This window comes from Aulostomus chinensis, chromosome 15 (genome assembly GCF_037954235.1).
Source record: "Aulostomus chinensis isolate RoL2024-O1b breed Wild chromosome 15, RoL_Achi_v1.0, whole genome shotgun sequence".
NCBI lineage: Eukaryota > Metazoa > Chordata > Actinopteri > Syngnathiformes > Aulostomidae > Aulostomus > Aulostomus chinensis.
The window spans coordinates 11,362,435-11,386,578 of NC_141334.1; the positions used below are offsets into that span (position 1 = coordinate 11,362,435).

Here is a 24,144-nt window from a genome sequence, read left to right on the forward strand (position 1 = left end):
TTTCTGATGGAAAAATGTGAGGAAGAAGTCTTTCAGGGGTATTTGGTTTAAAGTACACATAGTAGATTAAAAAATACTGCCAAATCTTAAATTTGGCTTTGATTTAGTCATTAATACGTATTATACCACAACAAATTATCATTTTCATACAGATAAAGAGTGCAAGTACTTGGTTGTGAATCAAAAAAGGTGCTTAGCCTCAGCACTTACTCTTACTCTCTACTTACTTACTTACACAGCGCTATAATACTCTGGTGATTCCATTATTAACCGTTGCTGTTTGTTTTTACTTTCAGAAGAACGATAGAACAGTTGTCTGTCTGTCTCACTCTACTCTTTGTGTTATCTTTCCTGCTTATATACAGCTTTATAGCTCCAGTTGCAGCCATGAGGAAGTTGAATGTTTTGAGGAGGTGATCCGTGAAAGGATTTATAGTGGCAGATAAGAACTGGTGCATCTGTGTGTGTGTGTGTGTGTGTGTGTGTGTGTGTGTGTGTGTGTGTGTGTGTGTGTGTGTGTGTGTGTGTGTGTGTTTGTGTGTGTGTGTGTACACATACGTAGACACACACACACACACACACACACCTTTTTTGTTTTGAAAATTGACAAAGACTTTGCTAAAGCCTGGAGCTGTGGAACAAGGGAAAGCTATTATCTCACAGACTGTTACACACTGCTTATCCAGGTCTGTGTAGAAGTGTCTCCATTTACTCTGTGTGTGTGTGTGTGTGTGTGTGTGTGTGTGTGTGTGTGTGTGTGTGTGTGTGTGTGTGTGTGTGTGTAAGGGGGGCATCCACATGTGCTCTCTCTCACTGTGTACAGTAAGCTAATATAGTGTGTGAGTGTAAAGGGGGGGATGGGCCACTAAGTGAGCCCAGTGGATTGTGTGTGTGCGTGCGTGCATGTGTGTGTGTGTGTGTGTGTGTGCTCGCATTGTGTATATGTGTGTGCATACTGACCCAGATTGATACTGGGCTTTCATGTTAAATCAGCTCACCTATAGGGCATATATACAGTCGGCTGGCCACTAATGTACACACCCCGACATCAGCATCTTTTTTATGTCACTCTGGAGGTCTTTACATTCATTTGTATTTACATCTACATGAGTTACTTTATCCTTTATTACATGGAAAAACCTAAACCTTTAAGTTTGATGTTTTCCTCTTGTTAATCAGATTTTTTTTCACATTAACTGCACAGTTTTTGATGAAGCAACATCAGTATAATTTGAGCCACAAATGCCACTTATCCTTCAATCTATTTATACAAAACCATTAAGTGCTACATCATGCAACAAATAAATGGAAATAAAAACCAATAATTAGGGCAGAACATTAAATCCACATTTTTGTCAAACTTGTACTTTGCAGGGGTGCAAAATTTGCTAAAGGCTGTAAAAACACCAATCTAAATTAAGTATTATGGTTCTGCAGAGATATTACAGCCAAAATCATTCAGTTCTCATTGATAATCATCACCACCACCACCACCACCATCATCAACAACCTGGAACTCAAGTTTACACTTATACCACTACTATGAGAGCGACTCCTTTGACCTTGAGGGCGAGCAGCTGAACTCCCTCTGTACCATTACAGTGTATAAGATGCAGTTTGATGAGCATGTGTAACGAATGATAAATGGATGATGCAATTAAGATGAAGGGGATGATCACTCTCTCTACCCCTCACCCCTCAGTAGCTTTTTTAGTACTGCAGCCCTCTTCCACAGTGGTCCACGCGTTTCTGCTGTAAAGCAAATATGGAGCTTATGCAGCCCCCAGTGCCCGTCTCCCCACATGCAATCAAGCTGTTTAAATGTTTGTGTTTGACTCTGTGGCTGTGTGTGCGTGTGCGTGTGCGTGCATGTGTGTGTGTGTGTGTGTGTGAGACTTACCCAATTCTCTGCCTCTGTCAGTTACAGCCCAGCAGCAGACAGATATGGTTGAAATCTGTTTTGAGGAAAATCAAGACAAAGCTGAGGGTGGAGACGCGCTCAAATGGCTTTATTGAGTGTGTCAAGGGAAGATGGCAGTTCTGTTATGGTTCCATGCAATTTGGTGGGAACAGACAGCCAAACAGGATAGTGAACACTGATACGTGTGCTTATGTGAATCTGTTCGCAATGTCACTTGTCTGGTTGAGCAAGACTCTAAGAGATCTTTGCAGGACACTGTGCAATATCAGGCAGAGAACAATTTTTGAGCCACACTCTTCAACATCTACCCCCCAATGAGAAGAAGAAGGTGCAAAAAGAACAGGGGAAGCAGAAGGGGAAGCCTCTAATTTGGGGACAGATGGGGGAGGGGTGTCTTCGAGCTGACATGAGCTGGCATGTGCCCTCATTCATTTTCTCCCTTTTGTCTGTTCTGTGTCTGCTTATGAAGTGGGAGTTCCTTCCTTCCACCCTTTCTTTCTTTCTTTGCTCCCTCCCTCTTTTTCTCTCTTGTTCCCTTTTTATCTGTCTCTACCTTCATCATCCTTCTCTCTTTCCTCCCGTTGTGTGACAGCAGTGCCACCCTTGTCTTGTCTGCCCATTATCTCTGATCAGTGTTGCGTTTCTAGCCCACACATCAGCTCTGGTTGCCAACTGATGATGTGTAAATGCGCATTTGTGTGTATGTGTGTCCATGCATACCTCTACATTTGGTCTTCAGCTTTGGTAGGATGCCCCCAACACAGAACGTGCCCAGAATATAAAAAAAAGAAATGTATACAATTAGTTGTCTTGGATTAGCAACAGTTCAAATAAACAGACTTGTGTCATTCCAAAGGTAAGTCTTGACAAAAAGCTCTTCAAAAAGGTTGATAAGACTACAAGAATGAAGATAACACTGCAGTCAATACTGGTCAAAGAAAAATATCACATGACAATGGTCAGTAGCAAGGTCAGTGCAAAGGGCCCACTAGACAATGCCTTTTAGAATAAAATAAAAACTCCAGGCAAAACAGAGGGATATGTCATCAAAAAGCTATACAGGATTTCCATAGATGGTAACACTGAGTTTGACCAAGTTGGTTTTCTATATTCATAACCTGGTAGCCCTAAATGATGGCTGACACTTTGCCAGGCTTTACACACACTTCTTTACACACACTTAAGGGAACTCTGAACATTCGTGGTGAGTTTTTCTATCACCGTTCCTGACTGGCAGGTGCCGTTTCTTGCTTCGTTTTCATTGTTTGCATGATCAAAGATCAGCCGCAAACGAGATCAACATGGAAATTGTTTGTAATGTGAGTGCGACACTAAGTGAGCTAGCAGTGCGCTCGCTGGCTGGCTGAATTCTCCCCATCGATAAATGATGGCACAGCCACCACAGACTAGTTGTAGCACTGATCATGTGTGGCATCAGAGGACAGTAGAGATGTTTGGACTATCTTGAACAGGTTAGATCGAAACGGTTTTGACTGAAATTGTCGATGTCGTGGAGGAAACTAGCCCCACGTTGTCTTGTGGAATATGTGCGCTGTGGTAAGACTGTCTGTCTAAAAGCCAATTTCAAAATAAAAGCAAAAAATCCTATTATATGGATCTCATATTTATTCAATAAATCACTTCACTAGTAATTAATTTAAAAAATTAATGCATATGATATGAAGAATAAACAAACAATGATAAGTAATTTTGGAAAACTATTGAAGAGAACAGCTGCAGCTATCATTTGTGGGATAATTGATCATCATTTAATGACAAAGAATTAGAAAAAAACCAAGCTGACTTTGGACAAAATGACAAATGGCATTGAGGAACATCAAGTTTCACATCAGAATGGTAGCAGACTGCCTCAAGTAGGAAATATTAGGACACATGAAAATGAAAGCCTTCTTAAAATGTCCTATGTGACATTGACTGTGTTCTTTAGGAGCTGCTTTTGCCTCTTATGAGCAAGTTTGCTTCTTGTGGGGGAAGAAAAAGGAAATATCAGGCACTGGAAGAAGAAGTGGTAGCATAGAGGTGAGCTAAAACATCTCAGATGTGAGATGAAACACAATATCTGAACAGGAAGCTTAAAACTAAAGAGTCAGAGAGTGGAAATGCATGTGTGTGTCTAGTGCTATACAGGGATTTCTGGGAGGAAATACAGCACGAGTGCAAAGAGTGTCTTCAAAGATTGTGTTCTCTTTGCAATGGGAAGCTTCACTCTTCCTTTCATCTCTTTTTTTTATCTCTAATGGAAAATCTTTACACCCTCTACTTGGTGTGTGTGTGTGTGTGTGTGTGTGTGTGTGTGTGTGTGTGTGTGTGTGTAGTTCTGAGTGTTTTCTATCAGAGTTTTTGTCCATGGGACTGTGTAATTAAAACAGAGGAAACAGACCACTTGACCATTTTCCTCCCTCTCTACTCCACTCCCTCGCTCCGTCTGTCTTTTCAACCCCCCCCCACATACTTACATAAAGAGCTGCCGACCTGGCCGGCGACTCAGCGCTCATCACATAGTCACACTTCACGTTCCTGCTCATTGACCTGGAAGTGATGCGGTGGGATCGTACAAGGCTGTCTCAAAAGGCTGTGCATTTGCATGTGCAAAAATGAATACGTCTTAACGTGTGTGTGTGGGTGTGATAAAAGAAAGGATGAAGGCTTGCAGGCTAGAGCTGAATGTTTTTTCGTTGTTCCATAGATTGAGTTTCATTGGGTATAAAACCGTGTGGTGAGTGCTGTATGAGATTTCTTTTCTATAGAAGGTGTTGTTATTGTCCTGTATTTTAGCTTTTAGGCACGCAAATCTGTGCATATCTGTGTGTGGTCAGATTGCCTTTGTCCTCTCGCCTCAGGCCGGCACTCAGATGTCAGTGTCATGTTGAGCTTATACAGGTCACTAATGCACCAGGAGGGGAGGCTCTATTCACCGTAGTCACTCAGAGCCCAAACAATAACCCGAGCTTGAGTATGCTGTGTGTGCACAACTCCCAGGAAATGGACCCATTGACCTAGATCCATTCTGCTGAGGAGACGCCACATAAGTGACATGTTGATGATGTTCTTGTCTCCTTTGTAGGGTTTTCTTTTTTTTTGTCACAAGACATCTTTTAAACATGGGAAATGTAACTGCACAGTGACATGAGGGGACGATTCACCGTACCTTGGGATTTAATGATGGCTTTCCAGTCTTCATAGTTAGTGACACAAGGTTTTTATAATTGACTATTTGTTTTAATTATGCAAACTTATACCAGTTCTAGCATGGGTATGATCCAGGGTGGAAAAGTTCAAGATAAAGCGTTGGTCGGTCTTACTGAATTAGTTGTAAAGCGTGACTAACATCCGTGAGGGAAAGTAACGCATGATGTGCTAAAACTACTGAAGCAGGTTCCTGTTTCTGAAAATTTGCAGAACTTGGATGCAGTAATCTGGGCGTAGGTCCACTTTCATTCTCGGAACCTGATGTACCTCAGTGTGTGTGTGTGTGTGTGTGTGTGTGTGTGTGTGTGTGTGTGTGTGTGTGTGTTGAACAAAAGGACACAATGAATGACAGCAACAGTATGCGAGACAATTTGTTCCACATTCTTCTACTCTACAACTCTGAAGTCAAACATCACGGAGTCATAAAACCTTTTGCTTTTGCTTTTGACTTTTTTGACATTCTCAATGAAGTTTGATCTTGTTAACCTCACGTTATCTTTACCTCCCATCAGTAAATCAACATTTTTTTTATATCGGAAAAGAACGCAATGGCATTTCAGCGCGTTGTGTCCCAGCCTGTTGTCTCAGACAGACAGACACACACACACACCACAGTGAGCTGCTGTTTGCGTGTCACATTCTTGTGGTGCATTTCTACCTCCGTCCCTCACTGCAGTACATTGTCTTCTGTCTCTTCTTCAAGGGGGTACTGTTTGCGAGTATTGATGTTGACTCAGGTGCTCAGGGATGATAACTCCCCCTTCCACCTCCCATTGTCTCACTCCCCCCGTCTTCTTCCAGTCCTCCTGTGTATCACCCATTCTTCTGCCACTCATTTCTGTCTCAATACTCGATCTGGGCCGGTTTACACTGTCACAGCGTCTCTTAAGTTTCATTCCATTTCTACCTCTCCCTCCTCATCTGCTTTTATCCTGCCTTTGTCCAGTCATGCTAAAGCCTCTGTCTTGCTCTCTGCTACTAATTAGGATAATACTGCAAAGGTTTTGCAGAGCCTCGGCAGTCTGCTTAATTCAATAAGTGATAACAGCTTTTTTTTAAATTGTCGTTGCGTTATTCTAACCATTTGATTAAAAACCGAACAATTCCATGCCTGCATAATTTAAAACTAAACTCTATCACTTTATCTGTAGTCTTACTGGTTTCATAATGAGAATAATGAGCTTATCAAGACTGCATGCAAATATACATGAGTATAGGTGTTCTTTTATTTCCCTCTTGGCAAGCTTTGTCTGTTGACTGTTTGAAAAACAGGGTAACATCAGACTTCCTCTACTCCGCTTTAGATGTATTTTTCCTATTATAGCATTTCAGGCTACACATGGCTCATAAAAACCTGGATTATTTTCTTTCTGGTACAAATTAATATCTGATTGTATAACAAAGAAACATATAGACCTACACATATTTGCTCTTTGTTTTATACTACCAACTCTGTTTGCATGTCATATGATGTCATTACTGATGTATGATCAGAGTAAAAATGTTTGTACAACATGAACAAACATCCAGAGAAATGGGATATGCAGCATTTTTTTTCTTTTTTTTGCAAATCCATTCTCTGTCATTGTTCTAAAACAATAGTTGGCAGGATAGCACAACTTCCTGTCATGGCTTAGGCTACACATTTTAGACCAGCAAAGAAGAGTTGAGTCCCTGATGATACTCCAACATAGCTGCGTTTTTTGGGCGAGCGTTTTTTCTTTTACACCTTCATCTATATTCTTCCCACTGGGTTGATCAGAAATGCCCTATGTTGTGTTCTCCGGCGCCACCTTCCACCTTTTGACCCAGGAAGTGATATTTACGCCACATTAACACAACTGCTCCCTCATGTAAAATACTAATTTCATCAGGTTTCACCTCCCTCTTGCTCTATGCAACGGCCACACACTCGCAAATTTGGTAACATCTCATATATAATAGTAGGCAAATGTATATTCTTCTAACGTGAAAAAAATCACAAGATTTTTATGAATTGGTTTCAAAATTGTAGCAAATAGCCATTTTTCCTTAGAATGGTATCATCGCTTTCATCTTTCCAGTCCAACACTGCCAAAACACCACCAAACACCTCCTCAGTAGCCCTCTTAAGATGGCCTTAGTCCAGTCATATTGCTACTGACAACAAATGGGGCTCGTTCACATCCGCCCCTCTTTGAACTGACACAACATCCATCTATCAGTCCCCTCAGGACCTATCAGCACCACTCCACCTCTTTACCTCTCATGTCTCCTTCCACCTCAGCACACATCATTCATCTGTCTACCTGTGGCCCAACACTCAATTCCACCAGCTCCCTGCCGCTTTAACAGCCTCTCATCCCCCTTTCAACACCATCATCTGTTTTTTCAGACCCTATTGCAGCTCTCATCCCTTCCCCCTGTATCAACCTCCCACCTCAATCAGTCTACCTTTGCTTGAAACCCTCTTATCCCTTCTCTCTCTCTCTCTCTCTCTCTCTCTCTTTCTCTTTCTCGCCCACTCATCCACCCTGTTATTTCACTATCCTCCCAGTCTGCACAGAGCAGAACAGGAAGTATTACCCACCGATTTGGCTGCATTCACATCTGTCTACGGGTTTGTGGTGTCTGAGTTGGTGCTGATGCTGCATAGCTTAACTGATAAAACAGTTGGCTCAAATGGACCATTTCTAAGGAAAATAAGAATCTTTTTTTTAATTTTCTCTCTTTATTTATTATATATCACTGCAGTCGAATGCACTTTGTGCTGCGAGGTTTTAATATTTTCTAGTTGGATAGGTCTAGACAGGACAGGTCCAAGGTACCCTTTTCTCCTTTATTTTAAACTTATCTTTTTTTAACATATTTTATTCAATATTTATTCAGTCAGATAGTTACCGCTGAGGCCTGAGTACTATGTTTCAGTCCCTCACGTACCCCCCATTCTGTGTCAGTGACAATAAACATCTGTCTATCTATCTGTCTATCTGTTACTTTCTATTGATATTGAGTCTTTGATACTACTGTTGACATTTTCTCAATTATTCGGTGGAAATATGACAACAAACAAAAAGTATATCGAGACAGAGATAGATATAATTAGCAACAGAAAATGAGCCTATGCACTGATTATAAGAAACAAGGTTTTTTTTTGTTGGTAAGATCATTGTCAATCCAAACCTCTTAAAGTGTGAAATATTACACTCCTCCATGTTATCGTCTTGCATCCTTCTCCTGGCAGCCAGAGTTATCAAACTACAGCTTGAGTTGGAGAAGCGATGTGAACCATTCTTCACCACTTTTACAAGAATTACACAATGACATAATAATTTTGTTCCCTCCTTGTGTGCTCTACTTTACCAAAGTGTAGAAGTCTTTGATTGCTTTGTACTTTTTTGGATTGCTTTTGAATTACAGTGCTTTTTCTCGCTGTGACGGTATATGGATTCATCAACAAATCTATGTACAAATCTTATTTTCTTTTAATGTTGGTCCTTATGATTCCCTTCAATTGCACCTGTGATAGAATGATCCTTTCAGTTATGACAGCTGCAGATGACATTTAGTGGGCGGAGACGTGCACTGATTAGCAACAGTTTGTGCTCGCTGCAGACTGACCCAGTTACAGTTTCTCTTCATCAAGAATGTGCGATAATAGTGGCGTGTCGTCGGTATCGGCAGATATTGATCATTTTTAAAATGTGTGTATTTCAGTCAGACCAGCGTGTTTGCACAGATTATTAAACCAGTTTTAGTTGAAGTAACAAACTTAATTTACTTTTTCAAACATATTCTGTCTGTAGAGGGAAAAAAAAAAACATTTCCTGCTCCTCTAACATTTGATAACACACAGAAGAAAGAGTTTGCCAAATGATGCTGACCCCTCATTTTCGCCTTCGCCATCGTTACTGATATAATGAGACAGAAATTGCTGAAATAGCTTGCTGCATGTTGAATTAAGAAGTGATTGAAATGGAGCAGGAGAAAGCTTACTAATACACTGCAGGCTGAGTCAGAATGAGCTACCAGTCTACAAATGCATGTTTGTGTGCTTCTTGTTGCTGTAGTCACTGCTCACACGTCATCTCCAGAAATTCAGGTACGCTACGTCCACATAGCACTTCTTTTTTTTTCCAACGCTCCCAGCAACTACTCATCCCCAGGCTGTCCCACAGGGTTTCTGCAGTTACCAGCTGAATCTGAATCTTGTCCCGCTAAGCCTGGATAATTAAACAACACTTCTTTTGCCTCTGACATATTTGAAATATTAAATCACCACATGCATATTCAGCTGATTGGTTTCTGTGATTGTAAGGGTAATCACCATTTCAGTAGAATGAATGAGTGAGCGTTGATTGGGGAAAGGTTAAAAAAGAAGAAAAGCAAATTTCTCATTCAGTCCATGACACCGTATTGTGTTCTATCAACAAAAAGGATTTTGTGTAATTTACGCTGACACAGGGTTGATCTGGTACTTCAACAGAACAAGTGCAGAATCAAGTACTTTGATCTTCCAGTGTAAAAGCCTCACATTAAAATATACATCTTGAAAGAGGTGTCGAGTTTTATCATAATTGGAGGTTTAAATCTATGGGGTTGCCTGTCTTTGAATTCATACAGGGAGTCACTGATCGCTGAGGTTGCACTTAGAAGCAGCTTGTGCGTCATAAGCTACACACACACGCGCACACACACACTCTCATTGATTCGCTTGGGCCCCTCACTCAATGGAGGACTTGTGCGAAGAAGGATTTTCTTTAAAATATGGTAATCCCTGACTGCACTGTGCCGCAGACAGTCAGCTGAAATCTGAGTTAAGGAGCGTACAGAGTAAGCTCCTAGAAAGATGGAGGAGCGTATTTAATGAGGTTAGTGACACTTGAGGAGTAAAGTGGAGTGAATTGGCTGTTGGGGAATCCGACTGCCCGTTTATCTTTCCACTTGATCCACAAATACCACACAGACACTGACCCAAAATCTATTTTTTTTGCAGATGATAAGCTGCACCACATCTTTTTTTAATAGTTTTTTTTTTTTTTTTTTGCTTTTTAACAGGAAACGATGATTTTTTTTCCTCGTTACAAGGAAAACAATCTCTCTGAACTTCTCTGTGAAGGAGATGATGAATAGAGGGGCTGCTGTAAATGAATAACAATCATCTCATTTCATTTCCTCCCACTCTACTTTGTTCTGTCATTTTTTTATGCTTTACCATCCTCTGTGGTCTCAAAATGAAATCCCTCTTCAGGAAGGAATCACAGTTTGTCTTTCACCAGTTAAAAGAAATTACAGTTTGATTTACGCAGCAGCCGAGACTCATGCTTGCAGGCGCTCTGCTTGTGTATGTGCATGTGTGTAAGCTGGGAGAAGGGGGAGGTGGCACGTGTCTTGTCAGATCCCAAAAGGATGAATAAGTAGCTAATCTCCCTCTTCCAGGGAATTCAGCCAGACAGTCCCGTCTAAGAGGAAGTGTGGGAGTGCAGCGGAGTGTGCATGCGCTCCAATCTCTACAGTGGGATGCTTCTGAGCATATTTGACTGTTATCTCAACACTGGAGAAGTTGTAGAAGGTGCGCATATTCAGACACACACCCAATGTCCTCGATCCTCATTTGTTTGGACCATTGACCCTTCCTGCACCTAGTGATTGCATGCTGTTGTTATCTTTCAAAGCAGGTTTGCTAATTGTAAACAACAACAACAGGTTGATGTTTGCAAGGTGTGTATTTCTGCAGGCATGTGCAGGTGTCTTCAATCAGGAAGTCAAGTTTTTTTTGTCTTAACTCTGTTGGAATTTAGTCCCCAGTTTACCCCCCCAAGAGAGCATCAACCTCAGTGACTTCACTCCTTGCTTTGAGAGAGTGGGGGTACGATAACCATCTGAGGAATGTGGAAGGTGCGGGAAAAGGCTTTAGGCGAGGGTACGTCCAGTGACTGTGTCCCATGTGACCCATGTGATCATGGGTCTAGGGTGCAGAGGAAGGTCAGAGAAATCAGTCAAGCTAGCAGGCGCTCATGTTACAGCAGTTTGTAGATTGGTTTCTATGGTTACAAGCGGTGAGAATATCATGGCACCTCAGGATCAGATTCAAAGGGCCACAATTTGATACTAAAATTACCCATGTATCTCTGTCGCATTCATTTTTTTCCTGTGACTTCCTTTGACAGAACATATTTATAATGATCCATACTTGAAATAGGCAAATGAATACAACAGGTGTCACTTATCAATCTCCCTGGTGGAGGACTGCACTCTCACTTGCAGCTTGTCATTTTTGGCAGCTTGTAAGTTACAGTAAAGTTTACCTGAGTGAACAATACGATTCTCAATGAAGAGAATTTGATTTTAAATGTGTGATGATTGACTTTATTGCATCGATAAATAATTGTACAAGAGAGAGAGGAAAAAAAGTGTAAGATCATTGAAAGAGTCCGAGAATCAGTACGGGGCCCTATTGAGAATATCAGAGTGAATGTAAATCCTCAGTCGTAGTTCTTGTACTGTTTCATAAACTATAACAACTGTATAAACTTTAAACAGCAATTTAATGAAACATTAAGTACACAAATAGAAATAAGTGTTTAATTATTTGAAAATAGCTCTTTAAGGGTTGTGTATCAGGTAATCTGTTGCTCCAGAAGGCGACAGTTTGAGTAATAAAGCACTCAACTAACACCTCAATGCTCTTGGGCAACATTGTGTGTTGTTGTGGGTGGAGTAAAAAATACACGACAGACAGTTATACAAGCATGATTCATATTGGGAACAATAATTATGATTAATTTTTCATTGTTTTTATTAGCTGAATAAGTTTTGATGAAGGACCTATGACATCATCTGAAGTCTGATTTCATTAGCCACCCAAGGCAAGTGGTCCAGACTGTGACAGACTCTTAAAAACCGGTTTGGCTTGGCTTCTCACTGCACATCCATCTCTTACTTGTGTCATGTGTGGTTTGAGTCTGGAGAGCTGAGCTGTGTGTCAAGTTTGGGTGGAGTTGTGAGACAGGTGCTGAGATGAAAAGATTAGCGGGGGGGAAGTTGGGTGTGCCCGCTCGCTCTGTGGCTGTTCTGACAGGCCTTTGGTATTTTTCCAAACGAGTTTGAGTTGGAAAAACCTGCTTGTGTCTCTCTTGGGATTTCTACCATTGTGTGCTACTGCATGCTACAGACACTCTACCTGCTTGCGTGTTCTCTGTGTTCATGTGTTAGGCGATAGACGTGAGGATATTTCTAACTCACCCGACAGCGCCAGTTATTTCTGACAGTAAAGTGCCACATCCATCCATCCATCCATCACTTCATGCATCCATCCATGCATCCATCCTCTCTCCCTCACTCTCTGATTTTATGTTCTGTGCTTGTAAAGAAAGTGTCCTCTATTCCAACAAAACAGAATTAAGTTTTAAAATAGGTTTTTAAGACATTTAAGACGTGTGTGTGTGTGTGTGTGTGTGTGTGTGTGTGTGTGTGTGTGTGTGTGCTGGTCCATGATTGGGCATGTCTGCATGGTAATGATGCCGTAGCCATTGTGTTAATAATACCCCCCATCAGTGTGTTAATATAGTGCGAGAAACAGAGTGAGAGTGAGAGACTGAGAGAGAAAGAGAGTGAATAAATATGTTTCCCCTTTTGTCTCGACTCCCTCAATTAAGCCCAAAGAGAGGCAGCCAGAGCACGTCTACTTATCCACTTAAAGCTAAGCAACAATAGCCCCCTCCCATTCCTCTATCTACTGCTACTTCTCCCTCATCCTCTTTTTCCCTTTTTTTCTCTGTAAAACTTCTATTCATAGCACACTACCCCTGTATGTTTTTTCCCCCCTCTTTTCCAATCTTGACTAACCTCAGAGCCTTTTTTTCCTCCTCATGCCTCCAGCCTTGCCCCACCTTTCAAGCTCTACAAGGGTTCAGCCCAACCTCCCCAATTCCTTGCTACCCCTCTCTTCCAATGCCTGGCTGCAGGGCACGGGAAGAGAGGAAAAGACAAAGACACTAAACATTGCAGAGTGTACACTGCCAGAGGAGAGGTAATGGTTTGATTTCCCTTGTGTTGTGTCAGACAGGATTGTTTTGTTTGTTATGCCTGTGTGTTTGTGTGTTTTTCACTCACTCACTCACACAGACAGACAGATGATCTGTAACCTGGCAACAGCAGGTCCAACCACAGACAAGTAATCTTTTTTTTGTTGTTGTTATTATTAGTTATTACCAGCAGACTGCATTTATTCCATAAAAGATTGAAAGCCAGTTTTGTTGACTATTTCAACTGAAACGTAAAGGGAAAGCAAGACTGATTGCTAAACAAATATTCAGGCATTGTGTGTCTGTACCTCAGTAGGTGTGTCTCTGTTTGTTTTTTGGGGGTTTGGGGGGGTGGCAAGCATTTGTTGAGTCTCATCAGGTGACTGAGGAGAGATGAGGATTAAAGGGTGCTGTGTAGACGATGAGGGTCACTGGAAGAAGGATGAAAAGACGCACATTCAATTAAAACATCAACCAATATCTTGTCGGAAATGAACAAAGTTGAATGAAAAGAAGTTAGAGACCTTCTTATAAAAAGATAAAACACCAAATATCACAAACTCTCTTAGAACAGCAGGGAAGTGTCTGATCACCTTGATTTTGTGTGAAGCGTCGATGCAACACGGTGAATGTCCCCACATGACTGGCGGAGGCTGCGGCACTGACTGCTATCACAGCCAGGTTCCAATTAATACAATGCCCAATGGAATGGCCAGACCGAACTCTAGCTTTATCCGCATTTTTGTCAGTAATAAAAACAGCAGGTGCACTCAAATTTGAATTGTTTTTTTTTCTACGGGAATAAATAGGTGACACTAGACCTGTGCTGACTGATACCAGTTTAACACTTCTTTTGTTTTGCTCAAAAACAGTGATTTATCTGATATAATGTTGAAGTCTATTGGTTCATTGGACCATAAAACAAACGCAGCACTTAGTGCAGCAGTCTCAGGCCTCTCAACGTGTCTTTACTGGCTCACAGTTTTTTTTCTGCTGTATTCCATCCAAACCGAATTCTCATCAAGAATTGAGCTGAAAATATAAGCAAACCTATAGCAGCGATCATGCTTGCTCTTGCATTCCTCCACTGGATGCATAGCACATTATGGAAATGGCGGTCTACCCTTAAGCAGCTCAGGGCTGGTATTAAAGAAAATTAGGTTGTGATGCGAAGGATCATTTAATTGAGTCTTAAGCAGAAAATCATCCTCCATAGCTGCTTTCATCTTCTGTCATTTTACCAACATTGTGTGTGTGTTTGTGTGTATGCGCACATTTCTTTGTCTGCAGGGAGGCAAGGGGTGTTTCCCCAAACTGTTCAGTACTCATGTTGGCACATGCCTGTATGGTTTTTGTGTTGGCAATGAGTTTCAGTGCACAGTTAAAAGAAATTCCTGTGTTTTGTTTTGTTTTTTCATTGTGTGTGTGCCTGTGTGTGTGTGTGTGTGTGTGTGTGTGCGTGTGCGTGTGCGTGTGCGTGCGCGTGCATTTCTTGTTTGCTGCTTTCACTAGCTTCAATGCATTATCCAAGCCTACTGACCAGTGTTCTTTATTCTCTTTCATCCAGGATACTGTCTCTCATCCTGTAGCTTCCCTCTCTGGAGTTCCTTGTAGATTTCCTTTCATGTTTACCTCCCTTTATATGACGTACCTGGCAGATCCTCTTGCAGTACTTTTAGAAGTGCCTTCCTCCTCTCTCTTCTCCTCTGTGCGCGTTTTACACTTCAGGTCACTTTGAAGTATTGAGAGCCTCACTGAAACACTTCTCTGTCTTCTTGTTCCTCTTGGGGCAGACTGACACCACTATTTGGGGAAGTGTGGAGGATCATGCGGTTGGGGAAAGATGACACCACCCTGAGGTGGACATGCTGGTGAAGCAGCTACTTTAACCACAGGTAACTATATCATTATACTTTTGTCTTTAATCACTAGAGACACCTCTAAAAAAATGAGTATTTTGTATCATTTTATATAAATAGTTACAAAATGAATGAATTTCTTTCTAGTTTACTAGTTTGCCTCCACCGTAAACACCCATTACATTCAGACCTGTTTCTCATTAAATGATTCAGCACATCTTTTTTGGTGTGCCATCGTAAGTCATTGTCAAAAAAAAGGTTTATTTTCTGTTGGGTTAAGGTTAAGGTTTAGTTCTGATGAGGTTTAGCTCCAGCAACACTTTTTTTGAGGGAAAGATTGGATTCAAATTAGCACTTCTGTCAGTGAACCATTGTGTCTTGACTTAGAGCTGCAGCGGCGATCCAACAGAAATGTCCCACGCTAATATTTTTGAGTCTTCCTCCCTTTCTCAATAAATAATGACTTACCATTTTCCTGTGGTCATTATCACTATGGCCGCTGGATAGCGTCTGTCACCTAATCTTTAGTGTAGCTTATTTTCACAATTTGCACTTACAACCAATCCACTCGTTCTCTGAGGAAGACTTCTCAGATCTTAAAAATAATTGTTTTATCTTTCAAGCGCATTTGTGCTTGTCTTAAAGTTTCTCTAAAACAGCGATGATATGGCTTTGTTTTTGTTTTTGTAATTATAAGGAAAACATCACGATGCTCGTGTTTTAAGGCTTTCACTCTCATGACTTATTAAAACAAATTTCTTCAGAGAGATTTTCATCAGCATGTGAGTTTTAGCCTACGCTGAGAACCTGATGGTGTGGGTGTGATGATGTGTGAGTCACACAGTCCCAACTGATCTGACAGCAGTCGACCCAGCAGCCCCATATGCTTATGTAACACGAGGTGACGTGCAAATGATCTGTGAAACTTGAATTCAACCATACAAATGCCACACATCAAAGTTGGTGACCCTAAATGTCTCATGTCTATTGAGTAACTTGTGCCCAAGCAGGCACAAAAGAGCCGATTCTGAGCAGGACCTGATGTAATTTATAAATATTAAGAAGGTTTCAATTTTGATGTAGTTGAGTTGAAGAACTTTTCTAAGTTTGATTAAATGAACTGTTAATTTTTCTTCTACGATCACTAAAAACTGTCACAGTGCGATATATTTTAACTCAACTAGGAAATTCCAAAGCTGTCTATATCTAGTTGATCTCTGAACAAACTTCACCTGCTTTGATAGAAGTAGTTTTGGGCTGCAGACAAAATTAGATAGTACTCAAAAGAGCATTGACGCTCAGCTTAACTAAAAGGTCGGTGAAAATGCAATTGTTTGTAATTCTGATGAAAAGTCTAAACTCAGTTTTAATTGTTTGAGGTTTTCCAGACATCCCTAAAGTTTTGGGTATAAGTTTTGGGAATCAGTGAGTGTGACATGGAAAAATAGGCTTTAGTTATAAATTACAGGCACAGACTTCTGAATCTTCCTTCCCCTCTGCAGTTGAATCATGGGAAATGTGGAGAGTCAAAATGGGGACAGTGGTTTCAATGGTGATGTGACGGGGCATCTCTCCCGTAAACACACATCCCGCTCCCTTCGCCTCTCCAGCAAGCAGCCAATCACCCGCCGGTCCCGGCATGCTTCTTCAGTGAAACAGGAACACAGGAACTCTGAAGCATCCACTCGCTCTTCCAGTACCCCCAGCATCCCACAATCCTTAGCAGAAAACGGACTGGAGCCCTTCGATGCAACAGATGCGTTCGGAGAGTTTGGCATCAACCCTCATTGGACGCAGCGTGTTGCTATGACAATGAGGCCAGAGTCCTATCAGCATGATGACGACCCCTTGGCCACACCAACTCCTGAAACCTCAGAGGCTGACACTGTTGCTCATGATGGAGGGGAGGACTCTACGGGTGAGGGGGAGGGAGACGTTAGCGAAGAAAGGTACCTGCAACAAACGACTGAGGGGGGGAGTTTTAAAAAGAAACGGTCAAAATCAGCAGACATGTGGAGAGAGGACAGCCTTGAGTTCTCGTTGTCTGATCTGAGCCAAGAACATCTTACCAGCACTGAGGAGATGATAGATGGAGGAGACGAAGAGGAGGAGGAGCAGTTCACAAGGGCCAGAGGCAGTGCAGGTGAGCATGGCTATATTTCCACCTTGTGTCATTACAGAGGTGAATAAGATACTTTATTTCTTTTCAGTATATGAGAAAACTGGCTGCTGGTGGAGAGAATGATCATGTATTTCAGGAGTGTTAGCTTGATTTGATCTGCCTTGTAGGTGATGAGAAGGAGGGAGGTGGGAGAAGTAGCAGACAATCACCAAATGGAAAGAGAGTAAAAAGTCCACTGATTGAAGTTTAGCAGGCATCATCAGTAACCCAGTTGATGGCAGGATTGTTAGCTTAACTGGCGCTGTGCAGGAACTGCTGGAGTTCAGCGTGACACAAAGAGGGTGCAGGTAACTTAACTGCTGGTATCAAGGACACAGATGCACGCACGCACATGCACACACGCACACACACACATGCACACACACACATGCACTCACATGGAGATGGTTAATTTGCTTGTCAAATGAGGCAAAGAAATCTGCAAGTAAGTGGCAGTAATCAGAATACACAGTTTAACCTGTCTGGCCTCCTTTGCTCACGCACCCAACTGCTCTGCACCCCCTGTGTATGTTCCAGGCTCAGCCGAAAGGGCATCGTCTCTGGACCATCTGTGCAGCCGACAGAGTCCAGGCCTCAGGGGGCAAAGAAGCCGCCACATTAATACCCGGAGAGAAGCTGAGTGTGATGGAGAAGGGGAGGAGGGGCTGATGTCTCCCACCGAGGAAGAAGGAGGCGGTTACGGAGCATTTACGCTCCCTTGCCGGCGCTCTCACTGCCTGTCTGAGGGCTTGGCAGGGCTTGGCATTCCGGCTGCACCATGTCCTGTTTTCCAGGGAAGGAGAGCACAAACTACTCAGGTTAGATATGGCTCACGTTACACAATTTTATAAATAAGTGAACAAAACACTAATGCATTTATCTCTTTTTGGGAATGCAGACCCATCCATGTAGAATGATGAGGACACCAGTCAGTCCAAGTCAAGTCACCAATTTACGTTTTTGCTATAACTGGAAACCTTTCCTTTATGTGTTTTTTGCTTTGTGTGTGTGTGTGTGTGTGTGTGTGTGTGTGTGTGTGTGTGTGTGTGTGTGTGGTGGTGGTGGGGGGATCCTGAGGGGGGCTTCTCGTGGATTTCTGACCATTGTCACCCACCCCTGCAAAGTGTGCGTTATACTCTCGTCTTTTAGTGCAAAGTTTGTGTCCAGTCCCTCTCAAACCTGCTAACATTACCGTTCATGCCCATGCAATAATTCCATTTTGTCTAATACTGCATGCTATCTTACTGTGTAATACTTGAGCCAAACTTCACTCAAAAAATTTTTTTTAACTTTGACGCGCTCACAAATGGTTGTCTTGAGCTCTACAAAGTTTTTTTGGTTTTTTGTCCTCCTACATTACATTTTTGTGACTCAGAAAAGTGTCCTAAAGAGCCAGAAAAGTGTCCAGAAACTCTCAAGCATATGGTCTGGTATAATCAATCTTTATCCAGCCTGAGCTCAATGATCCACAAAAACCTTGATTTGAGCTACTGGCTCATGCTCATCCACACACGTCCGACCTCATTCAGGGTGTCTATTGTCAGTCAGCAATTCCCTGCCTTGCCTTGCTATTGACTCAGTTTTTATCTTTCCATTACTGGGACCTGCTGTGTTTTCTTTGTTGTTGTTTTTTTTGTCTGCTCACTGCTGCCTGCACACTCCCGTGAGATTTACGTTGAGTCCTGCGGGAACTCTGGGGATTCCACTCATAATTCCGTCCTGTTGTGTGCATGTTATATGTGTGTATATTTGTGTAGTTGTGGTGGGCCTACTTATGCAATAATGGCAGGGTTTTTCCATTCTCCCTCCAGAAATTAAAGCATTAAAGCATAATATCTCATCACATCATCACCCAGTCTCTTTCTCTCTCTCCCTCTCTTTCTCTCTCTTTTTCTCAGTCCCATACACACACTCAATGCTGTCAAGCATGAATGTGCACACATTTTGAATACCATTTAGATTTTTTTTCTTTTACAGTCTTACAGAAGATGACTCATTCAAAGGGTAAAACGAAATAAAGTCACATTAATGTATCACCAGGATGTTACTTAACAAGAGTTGACAAAAAATAAACTACTGGATTAAAAAATAATTCTCACAGCCTTTTTGTAATATTACGCAGTCATTGAAACATTCCCAATAAGACAGAAGTATGCAAAAATATTTACCAGGCTTTTCTTCAACTCATTCCCAAAACCCCCAAGCACCCTTGGATAGTAGAGCACCCTAAGTGCTTATTATAAATTCATCTAGCCAGGCTGAGGGGGTTGTTAGGCCGGATATAAATAGACTGACAACACAGCAAAACAAAGAGAAAGATGAACAGAGAGTGTGAAAGCACAGAGAAGCTCTCACTCAAAGTGAAAAAGCTCTCTTTCAGTAGAAATACATGGCTTTTGTACACGCACAAACACATTCTGATGCACTAGTGCAACCATCTGCATACATACACACATAAACCTACACTGTCTGTTTTGTTTTTTTTTCTTCCAGACCTTCTTTATTATGCAGACTGGCTGGTGGCCATTCATGCAGTTTTTACTTTGTTGCTGGTTTATGTGCATATTTTATCTTTAATATTTGCTGCATATTCATTAGTTATCTATGCACCAATCATTTCTGATTTTCCTCAATCTGCTTTGCCGGCTGACAGGACATCTCAGGTGTTTTGGGAGAAGGAAGTGAGTATGGCGACAGTGGCATTGACGGTGTCGCCACAGAGTTAGATGGGGACGGAGAGCTGGTGTCTCGCCGCTGCAAGGCTATGTCGGCATCTTTCTCTGTGTACTCGGCGACGGAGAGCATGGTTTTCAATGGCAGTGACAGCGGGAGCAGCAGTGCTGGAGGAGGAGAAGGAAGAGGCGGCGAAGGAAGCCGAGGAGGAGTTTATGAGAACTTCCGGAAGGAGCTGGACAATCAAGTGTGGGTAAGGCTCTTTACTCATGTGTGTTTACTTGTGGGTATCCGTGTTTGATGTGACTAAATGTTTCTGTCCGTCAGGCACATCAAGGCCAGGACTGCACAGAGGAGGCGTGCTCAGCTGTAAGTGATGAGCGGAGCAGCGGCACACTCAGCAGTGCGTATCCATCTGACACTGTGACCGGCTGTGCACAAGGCATAGTCAGGAAAGCAGGCGCGCTGGCTGTGAAGAACTTCTTAGTTCACAAGAAAAACAAGAAGGTGGAGCCGGCAACAAGACGCAAGTGGAAACACTACTGGGTCTCTCTGAAAGGTGTCGCATCGACTCTTACGTTGTTTTTAGACTGGTGTAATGTGTGATCCTGATGCCAGCGGGCGCTCCTCATGAGCTCTGCAATGACCTAAAAATGTCCCTGCAGGTGAAAGTAAATGCACCATTATTACATTAATTGATAACAAAAAGTAATGGATAAGATTCAACTGTTATATTCCACTTTAATCCCATCTATTGCCCTTCATAGTCACCTCTACTCTCCTCCCTCCCCATGTCCTTACATTTCCTCTCCTGTACCTCATCACAATTTAATTTTACGGCGGCTTCCATGTCTAATCCAATCTCATCCTCTTGAGATGCACAAGATAAAGCAGCGGCATTCCTGCCTGCCTCTCTTTCCTCCCCCTATCTGTTCTCCATGAAAATAAATAAACCAGATGTCCTCTTGGTATTCCTACTGACATCAGGTGATACATTGGCACTGATCATTCATGCTATAGGACTGTAATTTAATTTAATTCTTCCAAGTTGCAATAAGGAACAAATACAAATTTGGAGAGACAGGGAAACATTTCTGTCATATTCTGAATCGCACTTAAGATTTTAGAGCTGAATTTTGTTTTTGTATATTTAATGTGATATTAATAATATATCTAACAGTTTTTCCTTACAATTTTTTTCTTTCCATTTTGCATTTTAAAGGGTGCACCCTTTTTCTGTATGAGTCGGACTGTCGTTCAGGAATCGATCACAACAGCGTTCCTAAACATGCCTTGTGGGTAGAGAACAGCATTGTCCAGGCTGTACCTGAACATCCCAAGAAAGATTTTGTGTTTTGCCTTAGCAACTCTGTGGGAGACGCTTTCCTCTTCCAGGTAAGAAGCACTCAAGCATTTCAACTATCCAGGTGACATAACAGTGCAGTTGCTAGCAAAACAAGCAAGGGAAACAAAATAAGCCTGAAAAAACACCACAATACATCTCAGTTTTTAATACAAAGTCATCAAATCAAATTGACGGACAAAGAGCGATGGCGATAAGAGGAGAAACTAATTTCCCCTGGGCCACAGGTACATGACATTTAGCCATGGGTAGGAGATAAACCAGTCCCTTGTCTATGTGTTTGTTTTTTGTCTGACATGTTTAAAGGCCACTCTGTCATATGGTGACAGTGATCCACCACAGTGACCATTGTTCAATATTAAAATGTGTCTATTTATATTCATGGTGCTGTCCACATTGACATTCAGTCAATGAATGAAAAGGAACACGATGAAATAATTATATTAGAGCGATCGCGCTCATCCAGAAGCTAATAAACGGATCTCTGCTATTACTCGCTAACCCTTTTGTCTTATTCCTCTCCATTTTTTTTTGACCCCTTCTCCTGTCAGACGTCAGGCCAGACAGAACTAGAGAACTGGATCACGGCGATCCACTCGGCGTGTGCCGCCGCTCTTGCTCGGCAGCACCACAGGGAGGACACGGTGCGACTGCTGCGAACAGAGATCCGCAAGCTGGAGCAGAAGATCGACATGGACGAGAAGATGAAAAAGATGGGAGACATGCAACTGTCAACAGTCACCGACGCCAAGAAAAGGAAGACGATACTGGAGCAGGTATGGAGGCGAGGTGGAAGAGTAAATTCCCAAATTTTAAAGAAGCTTCAGGGTCAGTGTAGACATCCTTTATGTCTGTGTGGTGATGATGTGAATTGACAAAGTGATGTCATGTGATGAACACTGATATTTAGCTTTCAATTAAATTGAGTGAAAACAGCCCCGGGATTTCTTTAGATGCACATCTTTGTACCTGTGAGCTCCACTGATGCTTTCACACTAAAATCCCAGCATACATCATTTTTGCTCCCACAATGTCATTCAGAAGAAATGTTATAAAGGAGAGCAACCGCAGACGTGTTCAAATGATCTGACAGGTGCTCATTTATGAACACAATCCACCATATTGCAGAATATTCACAACATATTAAAATAAATATATGAGCACGAAGGTGAATTTTCCATTTTTGTTGTTTTAGCTGTTCTAGGACCAAGTTTATGTACTTTCATTAGAACGTATAGTTCTAGTCTGCAGTGCAGGTCTAGAACTGCTTTTGAATGTTAAAATGGAACCGTTTGCTAGCATAGCAAGAGAGTTGAAGAATGCATGGAAACAAAAGGCCTCCTTGTGTGAGAAACGTGTGTGTGTGTGTGTGTGTGTGTGTGTGTGGATAACAGTCAAAACACATTACATAAAAACTAGAAATACCTCATTGCAGTTGTATGTGGTCACACAGTGTGTCTGTCACAATGACCTTGACCTTTGACCATCAAAGTCTTTTCAGCTCATTTTTGAGTCCCTGCGGACGTTTGTGGCTAATTTGAAGGAATTTCACCTTAAACATACCTGATATGTCCCATTCATGAGAATGGAAGGCACGAATAAAGCAAATACAGAAAACAATGGTTAAGAGTCTGCCAAAATACTGGGATTTGTAAAGGCACATTAAGAGTGGTTCTTCTGCTAGCATTGTCAGGCCACATTTCATCCACAGAAGCCCAACTACGATTTAAGTTGAATTTAACATATAAAGACAGAACCCTTATTCATTTGTTCGAAGTCCTGAAAAAAATAGCTGAAGGACTCAATTAGGGCAAATAACATTGCACGTGTGTGTGTGTGTGTGTGCGTGTGTGCGTGTGTGTGTGTGTGTGTTTGTTCTACCTCCTACGGCCCACCCTGTCTGTCTGTGACACATTGTATATAGCACAGCAGGTCGCTGACCGGTGGGGGTTGTGTTGGTGAGTAATACCTCTGCATGGGGGCTTCAGCACTCCCACATCTCACTTCTCCTGGAACAAGCAAATAACCGTCCAACACACACTGATCTTTTATACATGTTTTATCTTTTTTTATTTATTTTTTTCATCCTTATCAGAGTTGTGGTTTTCATCACTGGCCAAATCTGGAGCCTTTCCAGTGAAAAATCTGGTTCTCATCAGCAAAGTTAGTGTTTGTTACATAATCATAAATCCATCTTTCTCACGTCTTCCCTCTGTTAGATCTTTCTGTGGGAGCAGAATTTGGAGCGCTTTCACATGGATCTGTTCCGATGTCGGTGCTACCTGGCCAGCCTGCAGGGCGGCGAACCCCCCAACCCCAAACGGCTGCTGGGCTTTGCTTCACGTCCCACTAAGCTTGCCATGGGGCGACTGGGCATCTTCTCTGTCTCTTCCTTCCACGCGCTGGTATGATAACAAATATACACACACATACATGCACACACGTTTTTACCAAGGAGGATTATCTGTTTTCAGTAGTTTGTATAGGGAATATGGTGCCATTCCAACATTGGTGGGGAGGATGCATACTGAGCATGCTCTGTGGGTTGGGCTTGGATGCATTTTTTAAAACCTGGCTTTGGGAAGGTGTGCTCTCAGCGCCTTATTGGTTTTACTTGTGTCTGAAGAGCCATTCCAACTTCCTCCAAGATTTCTAAGATTTTTTGCCCTCAAACATAATCAGACATGCTTAATGCATAACTCATATTCTATCCTGTGTGTCTCGACATGTTCAACTTGCTTGTAAGGCTCATAACTTGAGAGTCAACATGAACCCACCTTATATAGAGGGTGTGTTTATCCAGCCGTTAGAGTGAGTATCATGTCACATTCAGTACTAATGAAAGCAAGCACCTTAAGGAGTGGAAGGCTGAATGATGAACACAATTTACATATTACTTCTGCATCATGTTAGCCCTACAGCTGTAGTGATTTACCTTGGACCAAACGTCT

The 24,144-nt window shown here is 42.0% G+C and overlaps 1 protein-coding gene across 7 annotated transcripts in view; it reads left to right on the forward strand.

Moving 5' to 3' along the window:
- tiam1a (TIAM Rac1 associated GEF 1a) overlaps positions 1-24,144 on the forward strand; it is a 74,723-nt gene that overhangs the window by 23,003 nt on the left and 27,576 nt on the right. For 6 of the 7 annotated variants that reach the window (XM_086179042.1, XM_086179043.1, XM_086179041.1 and 3 more), the window contains exons 2-9: positions 14,931-15,032; positions 16,499-17,139; positions 17,695-17,975; positions 19,811-20,083; positions 20,158-20,389; positions 21,053-21,225; positions 21,745-21,969; positions 23,413-23,598. In XM_086179042.1, coding sequence (XP_086035168.1) covers positions 16,506-17,139; positions 17,695-17,975; positions 19,811-20,083; positions 20,158-20,389; positions 21,053-21,225; positions 21,745-21,969; positions 23,413-23,598 — 2,004 coding nt within the window. In that variant the 5' untranslated portion in view covers positions 14,931-15,032; positions 16,499-16,505. Of the gene's footprint in view, positions 1-14,930; positions 15,033-16,498; positions 17,140-17,327; positions 17,466-17,694; positions 17,976-19,810; positions 20,084-20,157; positions 20,390-21,052; positions 21,226-21,744; positions 21,970-23,412; positions 23,599-24,144 lie in introns of those variants that run through there. The other variant, XM_086179048.1, reaches the window with a different exon arrangement.